The 22,933-nt window shown below is 52.4% G+C and overlaps 1 protein-coding gene across 2 annotated transcripts; it reads right to left on the bottom strand.

Moving 5' to 3' along the window:
• Nucleotides 1–1,028: 1,028 nt before the first annotated feature.
• Nucleotides 1,029–19,544, bottom strand: LOC119842438 (C-type lectin domain family 2 member E-like). Of its 2 annotated transcripts, XM_038370548.2 has the most exons (6): nt 19,213–19,544; nt 15,834–16,015; nt 10,125–10,223; nt 7,050–7,222; nt 5,254–5,360; nt 1,029–2,380 (listed from the first exon to the last, which is right to left on the bottom strand). In XM_038370548.2, the coding sequence occupies exons 1-6, from the start codon at nt 19,230–19,232 to the stop codon at nt 2,218–2,220; spliced, it is 744 nt and encodes a 247-aa protein (XP_038226476.1). In that variant the 5' UTR covers nt 19,233–19,544; the 3' UTR covers nt 1,029–2,217. The 2 variants fall into 2 exon arrangements, with proteins under 2 accessions (XP_038226476.1, XP_043353026.1); XM_043497091.1 differs by lacking the exons at nt 15,834–16,015; nt 19,213–19,544 and adding an exon at nt 13,209–13,721.
• Between the last annotated feature and the right edge of the window lie 3,389 nt (nt 19,545–22,933).

Genomic DNA, 22,933 nt, shown 5'->3' with positions numbered 1-22,933 from the left:
ACTGACAACAATACACTTAGATGGTGGAGATCCATAGCGCTGAATGTCCATGACCACAGTATTCAGCTTTGTTCCAGGAGTCTGAGAGAGTCACAGGATGATTATTGATCTGGTGCAGCCAGCTTAATAATGGGTAGGACAGACTGTACCCCTATGTTCATCCTTTTTACCAGCTAATGATAATTTTTGTGAGGTATCATTTGAGAACTCAATCTGCTAAACATTATTGTCCAGGTAAAATATTTGCAGTATCATTGTTTGTAAATTTATCAGATTCTACTATATAACATTGCTGTGACATATTCTAGAGTTAGAAAATCAGGCCCAAACCTGTTCCTCAGAGAGAGACACACTGCTGCCCCAGGCAGGTATCAGCATAATCAAATGAACTGTCATGGACTATCAGCGAGTTAAGCGGCTATTCTTTGGCAGGAAGAATGGCGTGAGCAAGAACTTTTACATATTGGCAATGGAAACAGCTGGACATCCTGTGTAAATAGACTGGCTGTCGCCTGAACCCCAGGGGGAGCTAATCCTCAAAGAGGGGAGAATTGTATAAAAATAGAGAACACACACAACACAAATTATTTCTCTCCCCTCATCTCTACTCATGGCAGCTACAATGTTTGAAAGACAAAGGAAGCATCATTGAACTGTGTGGGAGGTCCTGGCTAAAGCAATCCAGCCAGACAGCTGTAAGTTTATAGTGAGAGAAATGTTTTGCTTTTAAGTGTATTTAGCTTGTTGAGTTAAGTATTAACATGTGGTTTATCTTTTTATTTGCTTTGTAACCAATTCTTACTTTTATGCCCCTGTTCCCCATTCCCCCTGTCCGCCCCCCACCCACAGAACCTCCACCCCATCTAACTGCCCCCTGACTTCCCCCGGATGCCCCTGCCCCTTATCCAACCCCACCCCCCCGCCCCCTTAGCATGCCGCTCAGAGCACCAGAACTGGCAGCCGCGCCGCCCGGCCAGAGCCAGCCGCGCCGCCCGGCCAGAGCCAGCCGCGCTGCCATGCAGTCTGGAGCACCGGGGCAGGCCGGCAACTCTCACAGCCCTGCTGCCCAGCAGGAGCTCGCAGCCCTGCCACCCACAGCATGGGTAGCATGGCAAACTCAGGCTGCAGGGGAGGGGGAATAGCACTCCCTGGCTGGGAGCTGAAGGGCCGGGCAGGACGGTCCCACGGGCCAGATGTGGCCTGCGGGCCACAGTTTGCCCACCTCTGACTTAGATGGTGGTTCATGCCCTGAAGTAAGAAGATTTGGATCCCTTCCCAAACTCCTGTCCATTTCCTCTCTCATATGAACAACAGTATCTAATGACCCAGTCCTTTTTTAAAAACAATCCTGCCAAGCTTTTGGCTTCAATGACATCTTGTAGCAGGGAGTTCCACAGGCTAATTGTGCGTTGTGGGAAAACATAGGTCCTTAGATCAGTTTCAAATTTGCTGATTTTTCAATTTTGTTAAGCGTCCCCGTTCTTGTATCAAGAGATGGGCTGAACGGCAGCACCCCAACCTACCTTCCCCGTCCCAGTCTTTGTTTTTCTCCCCTTGTTCACGTCCCCTTATTCTCTGACAAGATCAGCTCCAATCTCAGCACACGAAAGTCCCAGGTGGCCTCCCATCATTCTTGTCACCAGTCTCTGAACCTCCTCTAGTTCTGCAGCGTCCTTTTGGAGATGGGTGACCCGTACTGCACACAGTGTTCCCCATCAGCGTGTCCCTTTGATTCATATAATGACATCAGAGAACTTTCTGGATTGTCACCTACTGCGTTCCTTATGTACCCCAACATCTTGTTTGCTTTGTTGTCAGCAACTGCACGCTCAGCCAAGGTCTGCGCTGGGCAGTCTCCAATGTGTGAGAGGCTGGCCTCCTTGAATTGAATGGGAAAATGTGCATAAATTTCAGTGGGGTCAGCAGTTCACCCCCGCTCCTTTTCCAGAGCCGTTGTAGTTATGTTAGCAGCTACGAAGGTGGATGAGTAATCCTCAATTGTTCCTCCGTTGGACCTTATCTGTATTTGTCACACTATTTCATTTGCCAGTGGGTGACCCGTTCCTCTCACGTGGATAGATCCCGCTGAAGTTCCTCCTGTTGTTTTTCAGTTTGATTAACCTAATAATTCAGCATCCACTGGAAATTTTGCTATTTTATTTTTTAATCCTTGTTTATAAACTCGGCTGTAGACTGGTTGTGCGAGATGGAGTTTCTCTAATAGCCTGTTGTGAGGCTTTTCAGCTCCTGACTCCTCTGTGTTGTGTTTGTATACGCATCAGGTTTGCTGCAGACCCAGTTTCTCTCATTGATGCACCTGGAAGAGCTGATGCTCTTGTTGTTCAGATATGCGCAGTCACCTCCTCCTCTTATCAGGAACCTGCAACGAGAGATAACGAAGCCATCGTCAGCCAGCAGATGGGCCTGTCCTGTTACTGCCAGTGGGAGAATGTGCCTGACGCATTCGCCAGCATGACCCCATGTTAATGAGCTATTTCCTCCCAGGCCCCCAGGCAGCATGGAGGATGCCATTTTGTAGAGCAAAAAAAAAATCGTGGGTGCTCAGCACCCACCAGCCACCTGCGGATCGGCGCCTCCCCCGCAGCGCCTCCTGCCTGCTGGCGGCCCCGGGGATCAGCTCCAGCGCCTCCCAGCCACCACAGATCTGCTGTTGAGCGGCGTGCAGGATGCACTGGGGGGAGGGGGAGGAGCAGCGGCAGGAAGAGGCAGAGAAGGGGCCGGGCTGGGGGTTTGAGGGAAGGGGTGAGTGGGGGCAGGGTCTGGAGCAGAGCTGGGGGGGTGTCAAGCACCCCCTGGGATCTGAGTAAGTTGGCACCTATGGCACAGCATGGTCTCCTGTGCACCATTACGTGCAAAGTAATGCCGCACGGAGGACGCCATTTTGCTCTCAAAAATGGCATCCACCCCACAGCGCAAGCTCATGCCTGGGTCATGTGGTGTGGAGGATGCTACTTTGGAGAGCAAAATGGCGTCCTCCACGCACCATGCGCTCACGGGAACCGTACATGCGAGGGGACGCCGTGTGGAGCAAAGTGGCACCCTCTGCACACTAGGGGTCACCACCCCTCCCATCTGCTGACAGCGCGACCCCCAGTTTGGGAACTGCTGATCTAACACCTCCAGCCTGGACCACTGTAGCTCTCCCCAAGGTGTGAGGGGGGCCAAATGAGCCCACAGCTACTCTTTCAGGTGTGTGTGGGAAGGATTTTCTAGCTAGAGCTTAGGGTTAACGTTTTTCAGATGAGTTTATTCACCGAAAAATGCAATTTTAGGTCTCCTGAAACATTTGGCCCTAAATTAATTTTTTCTTCAGGCTAGATTGACAAGGGGACTTGGGTGCCCTTCACAAAACTTGAGAAAGAGGGGGTGGTAAACCCGATAGCCCGGTCATTAGCCTGCTTATCTGAGATGAGGAAAGTGCAGGTTCAAGTCCCTACTTCGAATAGACAGGGTGAGGATTTGATTTTGGATACAGGAGACCCAAGTCGAGTGCCCTAACCAGAGGCTAGGGAGTATGTGGGTTGGGGGACGGAGGATGGACACCACTATTGGGTTTGTTCATGGAGCTTCCACATTCCCTTTGCTTTTAATTTAAAAAAAAAAAAAAAAAAAAAAAAAAAGCCTGAAACTGAAATGAAACATTTTGTTTCAGGTTGAACAAAAAATATTTCATTTGACGTGAAAGTAAAATCTTTGGCTCTTTGTTTTGCCCAGAAAACTGAAATTTTTTCATTTCTGGTTGATGCAGGTTCTTCTGCTCCCAATTTTCAGTTCAGCCAGTGAATGGCAATATCACTCATTCTGACAGCTCTAGAACATACACCCTTCTTTGAGGCAGCTAGCGCTGGTCACTGGCAGAGACAGGAGATGGGGCTAGATGAACCTTGGGTCAGAACCAGCCTGGGCCTTCCTGTGCTCCTGGATACGCGACAGGCTCATGTAGGACCTGGTCTACCCGGGCTGCACCAAGAAGCCCAATTCCTGAAGGTCAGTCTCCACTCAGGAGGGTTTCTTTGCAGCCCTTTTTGTACAGACGGTCGCTGCCATGTGAATAACTCAAACCGTGATGTCTGTTAGCTGTGGGGGAACTGAAACAATGTGGTGCCTTTTGCTTTCCCTTGAATCTCACAGGACTTCGCCGTCTGTGGAGACAGGCGGCCGCTTTTGTGTTCAGTCATCCTGACGCACATGCAAACTCTGCTCCCTCTTTTTGATGTTTTCTCAGTCTAAGACACTGGTGTCAAACATACAGCCCTGGGCCAGGTATCACCCCTTTCCTCCAGCCTCCGACTCCCTCTAGAGTCTCCAAAGCAACTAGCCTGCAGCTCTGCAGGGACTGGAGTCTGAGTGGGAGGAGCTGAGTGGGTGGATTCGGCCCGGAAAAGTTTGACCAAAAAAAAAAAAAAAAAAAAGAAAAAAAAAATCCACAAACCAACCCCCCCCCCCAACTTAAAATATTTCAATTTGGAAAGGCTGCCATGGTGCCTCATGGGAGCTGTAGTTCAGGTGTCTTGTGCTCCCCTTCTCTTCTATAGGCCAGGTTCCCCATTCGGACTACATCTACCAGGGTGCACCATGGTTGCACTACAGGTCAAGAGGAGGCAATACATCAAGGGAGATGCAGTGCAACTTCCTCATACTCCCATTCTTCTCCATAGGCCGAGCTCCATGTCCAAACTACATCTCCCATGGTGCCCCCAATCTCTCTTGGTGAGGGGAGGTGGTGAATCATGGAGTACCTTGGCCATGCTGCCCCATGGGAGATGTAGTCTAGTTAGGGAGCCAAGCCTAGAAAGGGGGAGATTGGAGATACGAGGAAAGCAAACTACAACTCCCATGAGGTATATGGGCAGCATTTTGGGCTGAAATATTTCAGTTTTTGGCTGGTTTTTTTTTTTGCGGGGGCAGTGTTGATTAAAAAAAAAGTCAATATTTTCTATGAAAAGACATTTTGTGAAAAGATTTGATCAAAAGCCTAATTTTCCACCATAAAACAGTTTCAATGAAAAGTTCTCAACAACCGTAGTGTTACCACCCCCCTAACAGTGCACCATCCCTTGCTTCGCTTGATCCATGTCTCAGCAGTGGGAGTGAGCCCCAAATCCCGGAGAGAATACAGATTTCCTTCACTCCCCGTCGTTATTTCGGGGTTTACATGGTGAACGTTGGCTCTGCCTGAATTCAGTCCCACAACCTAGTGTTCAGAACCTAAACAGATAGAAAAGGACTCACGGTATATTGAGATCAGAGTCATTCACCCATTTCCAGGGCTGCCCGACCTGCTCTCTCCAGAGGCCGATCCAGTGCTTGGAGATGCCTTTGTATCGTATCATGAAAGGCTGTAACAGAGAAAAAGGAGAGAGTTTGATTCCATCTGTGCTCCTCACAGGGCTCCGGGCAGCACAGAGTCGCGTTATACAGAAACGTTCCCGAGTTAGTTAAAGCGAAGTGTGCAGCTGCTGGGTTCCACTCTAGTGGCTTAACCTCAAGCCCATCCCTTCAACCCCGCCACAGTCATGGCACCTCGTACAACTGGTGCAGTGAATGTGGCAAGAAGCTGCAGACCCCAGAGGAATTCATCCCACAACGCTGGCCCATTCTTTGCGTGCTGAATGAGGCAGGGGTCCTATGGGAAAACACAGCAGGGGAATCACATAACTAAAGACTGGATCATAACTGATCCACACCAAAAGGAAGGAGAAGGAAAACCAGAGTTAAGGTGGCACTTGGGAGCTTTGATTTATTTCCAGATAGAGCTGGGCAAGTTTTTGGTGACTTGTAAATTCACTGAAAAATTGTGGGCTGGAGTTCCTAGGTGCTACCCCGAGAAAAATAATCAAGGGATTTGCTGAAACTTTCAGGAAAAAACCTCCACTTGAGAGAGTAAAGTTCAGACAAGCTCCCCAAAGAACACAAAAGGAAAATCCAGGGTGCAATTATAAGCAACTGAAAAATGGAAATGCTTAGACCAGTGGTACCCAAACTTTTCCTGTCGTGTCCCCACGTACCAGTGACGGAATCTGTCAGAAGGGGAGCTTGAGCTGAAGGCGGGGCTGGGGGAGGAGCTGGGGCTAGAGGCAGAGAGGGAATGAGGGCAGAGCTGCATCTGGGGCTGGAGGTGTGGGTGGGACGGAGCTGTGGCTGGGGTGGTGCTAGAGTGGGAGGCGGAGCGGAGCTGCGGCTGGGGCCAGAGCTGAGCTGTGGGTGGGGCTCCCTCCCTGTCCCTTATGGGGGCTGGCCTGGGACCCGCTATATGCCCCCCCAGATCGTTCCTCCATGCCTCCCTAGGGGAGGCCGCACCCCACAGTTTGGGGACCAGTGGCTTAGGCAATTTTAACAATATGCATCATCCCGTGTGCTTTCTCTATTCTATGTGGGGTCTTACCCCATCCCCCTTGTAGTTGAGCCTCTTCCACTCATGAATTAAGTAACGTGATTAACATGTTACATATAATTTGTTCTCTCTCCCAAGGGGGAGAATCGTGTGTGTGTATTGAAGTGGTTTGTTTTGGTAGGGTTTTGTTATCTGAAGTGTACACGCTATGTGTTTATGTGAAGGCAGCAATCTTGGCTGACACACTGGGAACCTCCATAGTGAAAAAGCCCAAGTCATGCCAGTTGGAGCGAACGAAGCAACCCTCTCCAGTCAGCACAGATCCTCTGTGGATGAGCACAGAGTGTAACCAGTGATACGCTCACCAGTGGGTTATACTGATATCTGAGAAGACATCTCAAAGAAGTGCACCTCGCCTCGGAGCAGAAGGTGGTGAGATTCTGGAGGATCCTTAGCTCCTGGGGGAGTCCAGTCCCCAAGCTAGGACCAGCCACCAAGGAAGCTCCATCTTCCTCACTGAGAAGTTTTGCTCTTAAATGGTGCCAGAGGAGCAGAGATGTCAACCAAGGTCTTCATCCTGGAGCTTTAGGCTCTTTTAGACACCCTGGACCCAGGCCATGGAGCGCCTCGAAGACCTTGACCATAAATCTAGCATAGCCTATTGCCCCCAGAATGGGTCCTTTTTTCTTCTCACCAGGTCCTGGTTGCTGTCAATCAGAGCCAGGGAAGCACCAAGCGCAGAGCAGCGTCTCTGGCTGTTGTTCCAGTTCTCTTCAGCCACGGAGAAATAGTAGCATTTCCCTCGGTATCCGATCCAGCCATCTGGGCACCAGGCCATGAATTGGGGCTGTGTTTTAAGTACCAGCACTGAAATTGAGAGAGCAACATAAGGGTAAGAGCTTATCCTTTCCCTCCCCCAGATGCAAATACCCACCAGATGGAAATGAGGAAAGGCTCCAAAGTGCGACCTTAACCCTGGTTTCCCTGCTCCTTCCTTTTTATGTGCATCAGTTATGATTAGGGCCCTACCAAATTCACAGCTCATTTTCCTAAATTTCATGGTCATAGCATTTTAAAAATCTTGAATTTCACAAAAAGAAAAGGAGTACTTGTGGCACCTTAGAGACTAACAAATTTATTTGAGCATAAACTTCCGTGAGCTACAGCTCACTTCATCGGATGCATAAAGTGAGCTGTAGCTCACGAAAGCTTATGCTCAAATACATTTGTTAGTCTCTAAGGTGCCACAAGTACTCCTTTTCTTTTTGTGAATACAGACTAACACAGCTGCTACTCTGAAACCTTGAATTTCACAGTTTCAGATATTTAAATCTTTCATGGTGTCGCAACAAAACATATTCATGGTAAAATATAAACATGTAAAGCCCTTAAGACTCAGCGTTTCACAAACTGGGGGTCCTGACCCAAAAGGGGGGTCACAAGGCTATTGTAGGGAGGTTATGGTATTGCCACCCTTACTTCTGTGCTGCCTTCAGAGCTGGGTGGCCGGAGTGCAGCGGCTGGTGCCCGGGTGCCGAGCTCTGTAGGCAGCGCTGCCGCCAGCAGCAGCACAGACGTAAGGGCAGCAATTCCGTGACCCCCCTACAATAGCCTTGCAATCCCCTCTGGGGTGGGACCCCCAGTTTGAGAAACACTGTGTACTTCTGTGTACTTTTACCATATAGTATAGGGTACTTTTATTGCCTAGGGTAAAAGTACACAAGAGACCAGATTTCACAGTCCGTGACACATTTTTCACAATCGTGAATTTGACAGGGCACTAGTTATGATACTATCTTTATGTGGTCACCTGTTATGTTTTTCCACAGGACCCCTGCCTCATTTAGTGTGCAAAGAACCGGGCAGCATTGTGTGATGAATTCATCTGGGGTTAGGGTGACCAGATATCCCGATTTTATAGAGACAGTCCCGATTTTTGGGTCTTTTTCTTATATAGGCTCCTATTACCCCCCACCCCCGTCCCAATTTTTCACATTTGCTGCCTGGTCACCTATCTGGGATCCACAGTCCTGAAAAATCTGGCTGCTCCCCTAAGAGTGGGGAGGTGGAAAAGGAGATATGGGGGATATGGCAGCTAGAAACCAAAATCCCACATCACAGTCAAACACCCACTGTTAAACAGGAAAGCTGAACCTGGCCCACTGCCCCCTGCAGGCTTGAAATGGCACACACACCTACCAGCTTTCTGTACCGAAATCAGCTTTGGGAGTTAGTCATCATCATGTTCCTATTTCACCTCTGGCATTTAGGGCTGTGACAAAGCTCTTCCACGCCTGTCTGTTTCTGGTAAGTCTTTCAGTGGTTCCCCAGTTGTGACAGATATTTCAGCTCGGCTTCCCCACCTCTTTGCCATGTTGTTTTCGGGTGGCCTCGTTTTCACTTGCCTTCTGGTGTCCATCTTATTGCTACTTTGGTGATGGAATCAGTTTCCATCCGAAGCACATGGCCGATCCATCTCCAACACCTCCTGGCAACGATGGTGCTCACATCCTCTTGGCTGCACTGTATCAATAGACCTTGGTTTGAGATTGTTCTCAAGGTCTTGATGATTTCCAGACCTTATTTAAGCTCCTGAAGGTGTTCTTGGCTTTATTGATTTTGTTCCAGATATCCTGGCTTGTTCCACTGTCCTGGCTGATGGTGTTGCCCAAGTATGTGAATGTTTCTACATTGGTGAGAACATAATCCTCTGTCCACACTGGTTATGGTGAGGCAATATTAAAGGTCATGAGATTTGTCTTATTCACCTCTGGGATTACTCTAACCAGCCACTAGGTGTCACTGTACGTACAGGGGAGATTCTAGAGTCTGGGTCAAACCGGGAATCAACCTAGTTGTCGCTGTTCCTTGTCAGTGCAGTGTAGACACACTCTGGGAGCTGCAGCTTAGGATACATCTACACTGCAATAAAACACCCACGGCTGGCCCATGTCAGCTGACTTGGGCTTATGGGGCTCGGCCCGCAGGGCTATAAACTGCAGTGCAGATGTTGAACCCCAAATTTATTTTTTAAAGTCACATAATTTCTAAGCCGATCTCATTATTTTCGGGGCATGATCCGTGGTTTGTCCCATGCTTGGCTGGTGTTCACATGGGTACCATTGCTCAGGGCGGTTGTGTTCCAACACCGACGGAAAAAGCTTTGTCAGCATAGGCTGGGTCTCTACTATGGTGTTATGCCGGCATAGCCAGAGCGACACAGCTATGCCAGTGTAGTCTCCGTAGGGCAGACATCCCCGACACAGTATGCTCTTTGGAGGAGAAATTCCTTTCCTGTTTGTATTATCTCAGGAACTGACATTTCTCCCTTTCGTTACAATGATACATACTTACCCAGGAAGACAGTTTAAAGGGCCAGCTTTGTCATCACAAACAAGGCTCCAGAAGGGAGCAGGAAGGACAGTCTGAGGATGCGTTCCTGACCCCCACGGCTGATGCCCAACAGGACTCTAGGAATGTCTGCACGACAATGGCACTGCTACGTGGTCGCAGCCGTTCCATGGTAGTGCCGGAGCGTAGAAATGTCCTACATCAACAGAAGGGTTTTTCCCATCACGGTCGTTAACCCACCTCTCCGAGAGGTGGTAGCTAGGCCGATGGAAGGACCCTTCTGTCCATCCAGCCATGTCTACACCGGGGGTGGGTTGACCTAACTGTGGTGCTCCGGCCGTGGAATTTTTCACAGCCCTGAGCGGTGTGGCCAGCTCGACGTAAATGGAACATGCAGACACCGGGATTAGCCACTCACCTGCCAGAGTAACAACAGCAACAATCAGAATGACAAGTACAACGCTCACTGCGACTGTACATGCAGCATGTTTCCTGAGCCTGCAGCTTCGGCCATCACCTGAAAGAGAAAAAGCCCTTAATTCTTAATTGAATGGGGTACCCAGAGTCAGTAGCTGTACCAGGGTCTGAGCTGCGTTGGTGCAAGGAGCATTGCGCTGAATGGCTGCCGTTAGTTATCTATGGATTCGGACCCCAGGAGTGTCAGTCTGTCTGGGTCACTCTGGAGCCTACGATGTCTGCAGAGTCACTGGGAAGCAATGGAAGTAGCTACTAATATGGCCAAAAGCTCTTTTTGTTCGGAATATCACCAGGTTCATTCACCACTGACATCCCCGGCCTGTTACCGCCCACTTTTTAAGCTCTCAGCCATTTAGACTTTACAGATTACACTGTGCAGTGTACAGCTACAGTAAGGGATATAGCTATGCCGTGCCCAGAGCCTAGACCAGCAGTTCTCAACCAGGGATACGGGGTCCCCTGGGGGCCGCAAGCAGGTTTCCAGGGTCCGCCGAGCACGGCCAGTGTTAGACTTGCTGGGACCCAGGGCCGAAAGTCGAAGCGCCGCTGTGCAGGGCTAAAGCCCAGGGCCCTGAGCCTCCCACCTGGGGCTGAAGCGGAAACCTGAGCAATTTAGTCTTGGGGACCCCTGTGGTTTGGGGCCCCGGCCAGCCGCCCTCCTTGCTACCTTCTAATGCCAGCCCTGGCTTTTAAATGCAGAAAAACAGTTGTTGTGGCACTGGTGGGCCGTGGAGTTTTTAATAGCATGTTGTGGGGGCCTCAGGGAATGTCTGCACTGCCCACGTTAGAGCACGGCCACGGCAGCACTTTGACGTGGGCAGTGTAGTCACGCTTTATCGCTGGGGGAGAGCTCTCCCGGCCATAAAAAATAGCTATCCCGAATGAACCTCTGGCTTCGACCATTGTGATGTCAGAGGTAACTCAACCAATCGCCATCCTTACTCTATATCCAGTTTGCATGCAACAGTTTCATTGGCTGCATGAGGGACGACTGCACCGATGGTGGCTTACTTAGCCCAGCTGCCGGACCTGTGCCACATGATGAATGGGGCTGTTTAATTCCACTCACTGCTCCTCCCAGACTCTCACAGAGCTGGCGCGCAGAATGTCCCAAGGGCAATTGGCTCCAAGCTAACATGGAAGAAGGGGTAGGAGTGTGGGACTCACCCTCACTTGGCAGTCTGTGCCCCTGCCCAGCCTGTGCCCTCTCCCAGACACTGAGCCTGCATGCCTAGCTGGGCTGCTCCAGAGACAGCAATGAGTATCTTTCTTCACACAAGAAACCTATCTTGGGCTGGCCAGCTGATGTCAATTCCTTTTTGTGATAGTTTTTTCAGTTTGGAATTAGTTTTCATATGTTTTAGTTCAAACCACAAATTTTTCAAAAGTGCCTTTTTCAGTGTACGTCCACATTGCAAAGAAAAAGGGATGTTCTGAAGTGGGGTTGGCTACCCTATATGAGCTAACTCGGCTTAAAATGGCAGCAAAGACCTTTAAAGCAACTGGGGTTAGCCCCCCAAGTTCAACCCCAGGCTCCATTTCAGGCTTTAATGTGAGCTGCTAGCCCGAGTTGCCTTGTCTTTACTGCTATTTTCACCCAAGTGAGCTAATGTGGGTTACCCACCCCAGTTAAGAACACACCTTTTCCCACAGTTTAGGCATATGCTCCTCTCTCTCTTCAGAAGTGATCAGAGCACTGTGGACCTCAGAAACCTTCCCATCAAAATTGATACAACTGTGCAAAACATTTTAGCTTCAATGAAGCCACATACTTTGATGGTAAATGTTCCCACCAGATTTCCTCTGAAGGATTTTTGAATCTTTGCTCACTGATGATTCATGTTGATCTCAGATATGGATGGAATGAACCCAGGCAGCCCCTGGGGGAGAGGAGTCCTCGAGGTCTGAAGGAACTAGATCAGCCCCCAACATAAAAAATCTCCTGCCTTATCTAGGTAAGGTCTTCTTTGCCCTCCCCCTCCACAACATGTAAACACCTCACAGTTTGTTAATGAATTTACCCACACAGCAGCCTTGTGAGAGTGGGAATTACTGTTTTGACCATTGTATAGATGAGAAAGTAAGGCAGAGAGAGACTAACACTTGCCCAAGGTCACACAAACCCAGGCCTTCCAACACCTGGCCTAACCCCCAAACCACTAGGCCACCCTTCCCTCAGCAGTCAGTGCTGGGGTGAATGGGAAAAATCCCACTCCCAGTCAATGTGACTCACAGCTACAAAGGTTTCAGAGTAGCAGCCGTGTTAGTCTGTATTCGCAAAAAGAAAAGGAGTACTTGTGGCACCTTAGAGACTAACAAATTTATTAGAGCATAAGCTTTCGTGAGCTACAGCTCACTTCATCGGATGCATTACTGATGCTGTAGCTCACGAAAGCTTATGCTCTAATAAATTTGTTAGTCTCTAAGGTGCCACAAGTACTCCTTTTCTTACAGCTACAAAGAGTCAGGTGTGCGCACTGAGCTGAGGGAGTTGCAGACCCAGCAGCTGTGCAGGACGGTGGGGTTCACACAGGGGGGTTCGTAACACGTGGGAATAGGAAACATGTGGCTGGACCGCCTGTGTCCACACACACGGACAGGGAAAAACTGGCCCCAAAGAACAGCAGGAAAAAGGAACATGAGGTGGTGAAGGGAGAGAGACAGGGCAGATCTTCAAATGGGGGTGCAAGATGAGGCCCCCCAGGATATATCTGGACCCCCCCCTACCCACTACACTCCCCCCAGTCAGAATCCCAGCTGGTTGTTCAGGCCTGTAGGAGACCACTGGGGTGGATGCACCTCTGAAAATCTCACCCTCAACAACAGAAGGAAGAGGATAGGGAAGGCAGGGGAATAAAGAGAGACAAGGCGCTATAGCCAAGTCCCCCCACCCCCCAGAACACGGCCTTGATCCCGGATGCACGCACAGGCTAGAGCAGCTGCCCTGCTCATAACCATGATCAGATCCCTGCTGCTGCCCCAGAGGGCCTGGCCGTTTACAGCCAACGCTGAAAATACACCCCACCTGTGCAAGCCGCAGCCTCAGTCTCTACCCAGGGATGCTCCAGCCGTTCCCCTTCGCTGCCTGGCTCTCTATGGCGGTCAGGGGGCTGCTGTATCTCAGCTCCCTTCCCCGCTTTCCCAGGCCGTCTGAGCGTCACAGCCCCAGAGCCCCAGCTAACAGCCGTCTGCACCGACATCTACACAGGGACCGAGATGCTACAAACATTGAGTCACAAGCAAGGAACCTCTCCAACACTCCTGTAGGGCATGGCTGTCGGCCCCAGGGACCGTGTGACATCCTGTGATCACTTTATGCACCGGTCACGCTGCTCAGGGGTTTCCAGTCTGCATCGCCCACAGGTTTAGAGAGCACTGTCAGGGAAAGACTTAACCCCAAAAGCAAGCATCCGGCATCGACGCTTTTCAGATTTACTACGCACTACAACCCTACTGTTCTTACCACATCCCTTCCTGACTGCTCACTGTCTAAATCCCCCTCCATTGAGCACTGCAGGCCCCCTGCTTCCCCCATAGTCAGAGCCCACTCCCCACCATGGCTGCTCCATCATCCCCACCCCACCCATTGCTGGCCCCTTCCCCTCCCATACACCCTCCCCCCTTGCTACTGGCTTCCTGTCCCACCCTGCTGCTTCCTCCCCTCCCTTCCCACCAGTGCGGCTTCCTGCCCTCCCCACCCCCACCCCCACCCACAGCTGACACCTTCCCTTCCGAATCACTGCTCATCCTCTGGCTGATGACCCCTTCCGCCACCCGCCACTGCATCCTCCCTGCCCTCTATCCCTCCCCCTGCTCATTCACCCTCCTCCAGCGTCAGCCAGACCTTGGCGTGGAGGGGACCAGGTGACGTCTACACTGCAGTCAGCAAGTGTGACTGCAGCTCGGGTGGACATGCCGGATCTAGCGAGCACCACTAAAATCTAGCAGTGAAGCAACGTCAGTGCAGGCCTTGGTGCGAGCTAGGAAGGCTTCTAAAAATCAGCTCTAAAAATCAGGGGCCATGGCTCTGGGTGCGGCACAAAATCCCCAACAGAAAAACACAACAACAAACAACCCAACCCTATCCCTACAGCACACTCCCCTCCACAAACCTGAGCAGGTTCCTTGGTACTGTATAGTGAGGGGAGATTGTGGACTAGCTGTGACAGAGACATTTTTCACTACAATGTCCCACATATCAGGGAGTGACGGACATTGTCTTCAACTGTAATAAGTCTCATTGAAAAGCATCAAGGAAAAACCAAGGCTGACCCTGGAGACATCGTACTACAGAGTGACCTGCCATCGGGACAGGAATGACAGCAACGGTAATGGGGTACAGGGGTTCAACCCCCGAACGCTGCACGTGAACCCATCCTGGGTGGGGCATACCTGCCTCTGACAGACACCTGGGGACTGGCTTCTTCTAACATCTTGGCTACCCTGGTCTGGCTTGTCCTGTGACAACCATCACTAACAAGCAGCCTTAGTAGGCTCAGCAGACCCCCAAAGAGACTTCATTGCACTCTAGGTGGTTTTCGTGTTGTTGTTGAAGCTGCTGGGTGTAACCACTACCCTTTCTTTACAATAATTCTTTCTTATAGCTAAGCTCCTTTATGAAACTACAATGCCCCTATCCCAACACAGAGGCACATGTGGGCTACCCAGGAGTTTGAGCTATATAGGAGAGGGGCTTGCCTGGATATTGTTTGTGAGTAGGTGTGTGTGTGTTTGCGACAGAGAAGAAAAAACACCAGAGAAGCTGAGGGAGCAGGCATCCAGAAAGCCAGACACACAAACGCTGGCAGAGGGACCCTGAGAAGAAATCTTGAGAGAGCGCTTTTGGGCACAGTGCTGGCTGAAAGAGGCTGAGAACTATGAGCAAGGAAACTGTCTCCCATCGTTTGACTCCTCTCGTGTTTGGGGTAACATGACTTTGTAAATAAGCCAGACTGTATGAAAGGGGACCAGACCCCACTGTCCGTTTCTCCTTGTAACTGCAAGATGCCAAATTTGGGTCAAAAGGGATAAGAGAGGGTTTGACGAGCATCTGAGCATGCCGCTGTAGCTTGCTGGAGGCAGATCAGCCTCTTAAGGCTTGCAATGGGGCGGGTGGATGCGTGTGTGCGAGGTCAGATCCAACACGAGGGCCCCTGCTCTCCCCATGCCCCTAACCCCACTTGCGCACACACACTCCTGAACAACCTCCTGATTGTGGGGAGCTGGGTGGCATGGGATCTGGGCAAACTGCTTACCCAGTGGGAATAAAGCCAGGGCACCAGGCCATCTGGGGCTGAGAGAAGAGTTTCAGATGCCCCAGCAATTTTTCCTACCCCCGCAGATGTTACAGTCACAGGCACTGAAAGGTGAGACACCTCCTACACTCGCTCTTTGGTAATGGTAGAGCCCCATCTGTACAGAGCCAGAGGTTTAAGCATGTTTTTTGTTGTTGTTTTTTTTTTACAAGCGCTAGCTTCCCCCCAGCAGGTGTGGGCTGGATGCAGGGGGCAGTGGGTGTGCTATGCAGCAGTGTGGTGTGTGAGCATAGGGGTGTGTGTGTCAGAACAGGTGATCACAGTGGTCCCTTTTGGCTTTACAGATGATGAAACTAGAGACCCCATTTAAGTGCTCAGAACCCGGCTTCAGTTACCTGGCTCCGCTCCGCTCTCGGGGTTTCCGGGGATATCAGGATTAAACTCTGACCCCAGTTTCTGTCCAGCCGGATCCATTCTTTTCTCCCGTCGCAGCGGGACACGCGGGCACGTGCAGGGACTTGGTCCCGGACGGCTGGAGAGATTCCTGGCTCCCAATATTCTCCAGCTCCTGGCTGCTCTGCAATACAAGAGGGAACAACCGGAATATGTAAAGGGCAGTTTCTGTGGCTCGCCATCAGGCAGGTCATGGTCATCACTCTTATCGACCTGGGACACGGGGCATGGAAAGTCCCCATTGGTAGATCACTAGACCTGACTTTCCCTGCTCTGTAAAAGATTCTGAGGCCACATGCTAGGTTGAAACTGCTCCCCAAGACATTGCTGCCTCAGACACACTGGCAGGGGAAAGTGAGGCAGGAGCACATGGGGGCTCTGACTGGGCTCCCCAGAGGCAGGTTCTTCCTTTGCATCGTACCCCAGCAGTTTCTCCAAGCACAGCCCTTCTCCCCACCAGGCCTGCCCTACCCCCCTCATATTCCCACCCCTTGTGCCCTCACACATAGTCATTTCTCTCCCCCCACACACACTCTTCTGGTGGGAGGGGGAAGCAAGGCTGTGGGGGGAGCTTTGGGGCTAGGAGGATTGTTCTGGGGGAGTGCAACAGGGAAGGACACCAGACCCAAAGCACCAGGCTCTCCTTGCACTCCTGCCTCAGTTTCCCCACCAGTGCTGCCTAAGCGTGCAGTGGAGCCTTTAAGCCCTAATGCTTCAGCATAGTGGGACTAAGCTCCCCACTTTGGACCCTTGCCCTGTGCATTCTTCTCTTCAATACAGGAGCCCCCTGCACACAACCCCCCGCCATGCATTCCCAGCCCCCCACCACACACACACACACACACACACACACACACACACACAGCCTTCAACTGTGCTACTGAGTCCTCCCATATCATGCCCCCCTCCTACCCACTAACTAGCTATCAAGTTCTTCTACACAGCTGCAATTCCCAGGACTGAAAAGGAAACATGTTCCCAGACTCTAAAACCAGAACTTTCTGTGGGCAGTAAACGAAAGAGAACAAAATAACGGGGAAAAGGCCAGGTGTGCAGTGACTTGTCTTAACTCCTTAGTGGCTTACTCAAAAGCTACTTTCAAAATGCACCCCTCCCTCCCCCCGAGACAGCCCTTCCCTTAGGGCAAGGAGTCTCCCCCAGGAAAACACAAGACACAGATGACACCTGCACCCCTGGCTTCCCTCAGTGCACAGCCCACTGGCCCAAACACCCCCTCCAGTAGAACGGCTTGAAATATTTTTGATCACTGTGTTTTCCACCCCAAAAATGATTCAAATGGTCCAAAATTAATGGGGGCAGTGGTGGTGGTTTGGGAAGAAAGTGTCATTTTTACAAAACTTTCCAGCAGGAAATTTCCAAGCCTAAATTTTAGTTTGGGATTTAAAAAAATCCCCACCACTTTTTTTTTTTTTATTTTTAAATAAGAGTCCTCCCCCCCCCCCCCCGCCCCGTTTGTTGCCACTGAATGCATGAGAACAAACAGTGTCTTTGGAGTCTCATACACATGCATGAAATATAAGACAGCTAGATACGGCGGCCAGGGTCTGGAGCTGGAGGGTGCGCGGGGTGGGTCATATTCCTTATCCCAGGAGACAGGAGAATTGGCAGGAGGTTCGCGGCCAGAAGCTGGCTGGCTCCAGCTATGGGGATGTTGCTTTTTGTGATGCTCTGCACCCTTGGGCGCCTGTCTGGACCCAGCAGTGTCCATGTGCTGGATGAGGGTTTAGACAGCATTTTTAGCCCAAGGGGCAGACTTTCCTGCGGGACAAGGAGACGATTCCCTTGTTGTCTGTTCTGATAATGGATTTGGGGGCCAAAGCTTGTCTGGGTCACTTTATATTGAAACCACTTTGTGATTTTCCCCACAGACCCCGGGCCATGACTCACAGTCTCACCAACTCATTCCCCACCCGCCAACATCCAATTTACCCGGGGGATCCCCCGGAGCATCCACACTCGGACTCAGTGGGTCCCCACCACCTCCTGGGCCCTCCTAAGCGGAGCCACTTGCCAAGTCGATGCTCTCCCATCCCCTACACCGTCCCTCCCCGCACCCCTGCAGCCCGCCTCACTGCACAGGGACCCCAACCTCGGGGCTGAGAGCGCCCCGTGATCTCCCCACCCCACCGCCCAGGGGTGCTGAGAGCCACTGAACCAAACCGCAAACCCTGTCTGTGATGGAAACCGCTTCAAGCGGGGGGGGGAGCGGCAGCACCCCCAGCGCCCCCCTAGTTCCAGTCCCAATGCACCCGCCACCCGCTCTCCAGGCTGGATCTACATTGGGCTGCCTCGCAGCATCTCGGGCAAATCGCCCCCCCCCCCGCCCACCTCCCTGCGGGCGCCCGGTGCAGCAGAAGGAAGGAGGATTCCCACCCCCCGTGTCCCGGGAGCTCTGCTTGTCCGCAGGCTCCATGAGACCCGGCCACAGCCCAGCGGGGTCCTGGCCCCAGCTGCCCCCCACCAGCCTGAGCAGCCCCGGTTGTGGCTCAGACACCCCCCAACCCGGGATCCCAGCCCCAGCCCCAGCCCCAGCGCTCTCACCTGGCGCCCGGCTCTCACAACGCGGCTGAGAAGAGACGCTCCGGTGCCGGCTGACCGGGGGCCGGGCAGGGGAGGGAAAGCGTGGTGGGGAGCGCTGGGGGGGAGGGGGGGGCGCAGCTAGTTCTCCACCAATCAGCGTCAGGGAGCGGGAAACACTTACACTTTCGCTCTGCCCCCCCCCCCCTGCCCAGAACACGTGTGAACCCCCGGGGAGCGGGCGCGGGGCCGGGCGGCCCAGGGGACCTTTTGCTAAAGTCCCCCCGGACTTTCCCTCCAGCCGCAGCCGCTCCTGCCTGTAGCTCTGCAAGGCCCCAGTTTACTCCTGGGTGCGACCCGTCCCCGCACTGCGCTTCGCAAGTGCCGATCGCTTCCCTCCCGCAGTGCCCCGGCTCCGCTCCAGAGACTCGGTTCCCCCGGCACTTGTGTGGCTGGACACAGCCGCCTGCAACGCGGCTCGCAGCCCTGCGCTTTTTGGGAGCGATGCTCCCACGGGAGCGATCCGGCTTCCAGAGCCCTGCATGAGCCCGTGTGTGCTCCTCAGCTTGGGAAACGCGTTCACACGGGTGGGACGTAGGGCGAGGTGGGATGATGCGCCAGGACAGACCCGAATCTCACTGACACTTAGACCCTAAAGCCCTGGGGGCAGGGACTGTTGTTTTGTTCTGGCTTCGTACAGTGCCTAGGTGAGTTCCCGCAGATGGGGTGTTTGCAGTAAGTCCCGTTAAAATGAGACACGAGAGCTGGTTACAAGGTATTTACCTGCCCGAGACGCTAAACATTCCTAGGCCCCTTCATGCTTCGGGTTCACACACCCGCTGGGTTTCTTTCGCAGCTCAGCACAAATTAAAGGGATTTAACCCAAACCGGCTTTGTAATCCCTTCGAAATTCCCTCTGCGTGCAGACAGTAAAGCGCATTCGGATTCATTCTCAACCAATCTTGTGGCCCAGCTCCGAGCTGGGTTAGGAATAAGAGGACAGTTGTTGCCGACGTGACAAGCAGGGAAATCCTGTCACCCTCAGGCGGTACGGGCGGCTCGTGTGTACAAGAAATTCTCGCTTCCTTGTCACACGAACGCATTCACACGGGAGTGACCAGTCTGGGAGGAAAGGAGAAGGTAGATGCCGATCTCTAACAAGCTGACATAACAAATACCGCGCTCTGCCCTAGCTCCTTGCAACACAAAAGCCCTGCCCGGAAAAATCCAGGCTCCTTTGATTCGAATTTCAGATTCCTACTTTGTTTATCTGTAACTCTACCCCCAGGTGGGCTCTCCCCTCTCATCCGCCCTGCCCAGCAATTAATCCTACCCACCACCCTGCAATTCCACCCGCTCCTCCCAGCCCCTGCATCAGCTCTGCCCGGGGGCCGAGATCAGCCCAGCTCCCTCGCCCCAACATTTGCCCTGCCCCCCAATCAATGCTGCTCCCCAAATCTACCCCTGGCTCCCCAAATCCACCCTGCCCCTTCAGCCCCTCGATCAGTGCTGCCCCCTCATCTGCCGTGCCCCCCAAGCTCTGCCCTGCCCGCCAAGCTCAGTGCTGCCTCCCCCCGCATATGCCGTGCCGCCACAGCCCCTAGATTAGTGCTGCCCCTCACATATGCCTTGCCCCACCCATCCTAACCTCTGCTTCTCCTACATCTCCTGAAGTTCTTCACACACATCCGGGCAGGGGGGGGGGGGCGGGCGAGGGCTGCAGCAGGGTCCCTTTCCCTGGTTCCCTGCAGAGGGGAACTGGGGAGACACAGAGGACCCCTTGTCTATCTTTCTCACAGGAGGGGAGGGGCGAAGCAGAGCTGCCCTGAGCTGGGGGGCTCTCTCTGCTTCCCCTTCCCCTCCTATGAGAAAGCTCGGAGCTTTGCCAGACGAGCTCCAGCACCCTCGGAAATCCCGTCACCCATGGAGAAAAAAAAACATTGCAAGGGTCGACGACACTGTAAATGCCATTTCTCTCCCCTGCACTGGTCGCTCCATCCCCATCTCTGCCTCCTCACCTCAGTTTAACAGCTAGTGTCCTCTGGGATCGATACGGGTATTTCTTGTGGGGGAAAAAAGTTTCTTTCCCCCCATATTTAGCACTAAATCTAGAACAGTCCTTCCCCTCTGCAGCTGGCTGGCACACCTGCCACATGCTCCCTATTGCATGAGAATCAGCTGAGAGCATATAGGAAAAGGAGAGGGACGTTTTTTAACCTTGCTTACAACTCGGAAGGCCATTTTAATTGGGACCTTTAACCGGTTCCAGAGGTGCCTCTTTGCATAATGGGCTTAATCTGCAGCAAGGGAGATTCCGGTTCGAGATTAGGAAAAACTTCCTGACTCTAAGGGGAGTTAAGCTCTGGACCAGGCTTCCAGGAGAGGTTGTGGAATCCCCCTCATTGGAGGTATTTAAGACCAGGCTGGACAAACACCTCTCAGGGCTGGTCTAGGGTTACTTGGTCCTGCCTCAGCGCAGGGGGCTGGATTTGATGACCTCTCGGGGTCCCTTCCAGCCCTGCATTTCTATGATTTTAATATCAGCCCCCTCAGTTAAAGTCGATGCCCTACGATCAGGACTTTCTGAAGAACTTTAGCTGATTCCTGCCTTTCAGTGCAGTTTCAAACTGAGTGGCCAAAAGCTGCAGTTGCCCCTTCCAAGCAAAAATGTAGCAGATAAATCAGAAATCCCCCCACCCCCTCAAATAAGCTAAGGCTGGTTTCCATCCAGCTGAGGTGCGAAGCATCAGTCTTAGAAACAGAAACCCAAATTCTCCAGCCTGGACAGGCAAATTTTCCTCACAGGACTGGGGCCTTGTGATGGGGTGCTCTCTCCCATGCTAGTCTAGAAGGGGGTTAATGAGGCTGGGAAAGGGGCAATTAACTGGATAGACCACAGCTGAGGGGAGTTAGGGGGCTGAGTGATAATAGAGCCAGCTGAGAAGGAAGAGGCAGGGCTGGTGTAGATCTAGGAAGCTGGTAGCTGATGGGGCTATAGTGAAGGAGCCTGTAGCCACCCTGTGGACATTAGAGAGGGAAGGAAGGAACCTAGGGGAGAGGGTGTAGGAAAAGGCTGAGGGAAAGGGCAGTGAGGTTTAAGACAGTGCACGCTTCCTTGCTGCTGATTAAAGGCTCTCTGAGCTGGAATCCGGAGTAGAGGGTAGGCCCAGGTTCCCCTCCCAGCCACTGGGGAAGTGGCACTGTCTGGGCAGTGAATGAGAAGGCTCCAGAGCAGAGGTGGGCAAACTACAGCCCGGGGGCTCCATCTGGCCCTTCAGATGTTTTAATCTGGCCCTGAAGCTCCAGCCAGCAAGCAGGGTGGGGGTTTGCCCTGCTCCACGCATGCCGTGGCTCCTGGAAGCAGCGGCACATCTCCCCTCTGCCTCCTATGGGCAGGGGCAGCTAGGGGGCTCCGGACACTGCCACCACAGCTCCCATTGGCTGGCAACCACAGCCAATGGGAGTTGCCCCATTCGCAGATGCTGCCCCTGCAGCGCGCAGAGCTGCCTGGCCGCACCTCTGCACAGGAGCCGGAGAAGAAATATGCTGCTGCTTCCAGGAGTTGCTTGAGGTAAGCATTGCCAGGAGCCTGCAGCCCTGACCCCCCTCCTGTGCCCCAACCCCCTGCCCTGGCCCTGGCCCTGATTCCCCTCCTACCCTCCAAATCCCTCGGTCCCAGCCAAGATCACCCTCCTGCACCCCCAACCCCTTGTTGTCAACCCCACCCCAGAACCTGCACCCCAGGTGGAGCCCTTACCCCTTCCTGCACCCCAACCCCCAATTTTGTGAGCATTCCTGGCCCGCCATACAATTTCCATACCCAGATGTGGCCCTCAGGTCAGAAAGTTTGCCCATCCCTGCTCCAGAGAAACTGTCTCAGGCAAAAACTTGGATGTCCTGGAAACGGTGACCTGGCCAGAGGGCCGAGCCAGGAAAGGAGAGCACCCGGTATCTCAGAGACTGAGGGAGAGAGGCAGCAAGGCGCACAAGGAGCGGCAGAAGGGAACGTGGGACCTGGAAAGAGCTAATCCCCAGAGCAACCAGGAGGAAGCACCTAAGCAATAATTAACTTGACAACCGTGGATAACTTGTAACAAAAATCAGAACACCCACAGAGCACACTGACCTGCCAGATGTGTGTAATGTGGCAACATCAGAAAAGAAACCCGTCAGCCACCAAACGTAAAACGGGACCCTGGAGACAGTCGCAACATACAGAAAACTCATCAATGAAAGCAGCAGAGATCCCAGTTACGGGGATCTTGCCCTGTGAGATCACAAGCCAAAATCCACTCCTGAGGCTGAATGCTTGTCTATATTCTGAGTTGCACAGATGTAAGTAAGTCCTTGTCTGCATGAGAAAGGGTACGTCTACACTAGAAACACTACAGTGGCACAGCGGCTGTATTGGCACTATAGCAACGGAAGTGGTTCTTCCATAGCGGTAGAGAATCCACCTCTCTGAGAGGTGGTGGCTAAGTTAGCGGAAGTAGTCTTCTGTTGA

Source organism: Dermochelys coriacea, chromosome 14, assembly GCF_009764565.3.
Source record: "Dermochelys coriacea isolate rDerCor1 chromosome 14, rDerCor1.pri.v4, whole genome shotgun sequence".
Taxonomy (NCBI): domain Eukaryota; kingdom Metazoa; phylum Chordata; order Testudines; family Dermochelyidae; genus Dermochelys; species Dermochelys coriacea.
This window is presented reverse-complemented; position numbering and strand designations above follow the sequence as displayed.

Bases quoted from the DNA above. Each gene is read 5' to 3' on its own strand.
- LOC119842438 (XM_038370548.2), bottom strand. From the start codon at position 19,232: ATGTTTAGCGTCTCGGGCAG. The intron at 16,016-19,212 runs GTAAATACCTTG...CTTGTATTGCAG, and splicing joins ATGTTTAGCGTCTCGGGCAG to AGCAGCCAGGAGCTGGAGAA. The intron at 5,361-7,049 runs GTGAGAAGAAAA...TCTCTGTTACAG, and splicing joins TTGACAGCAACCAGGACCTG to CCTTTCATGATACGATACAA.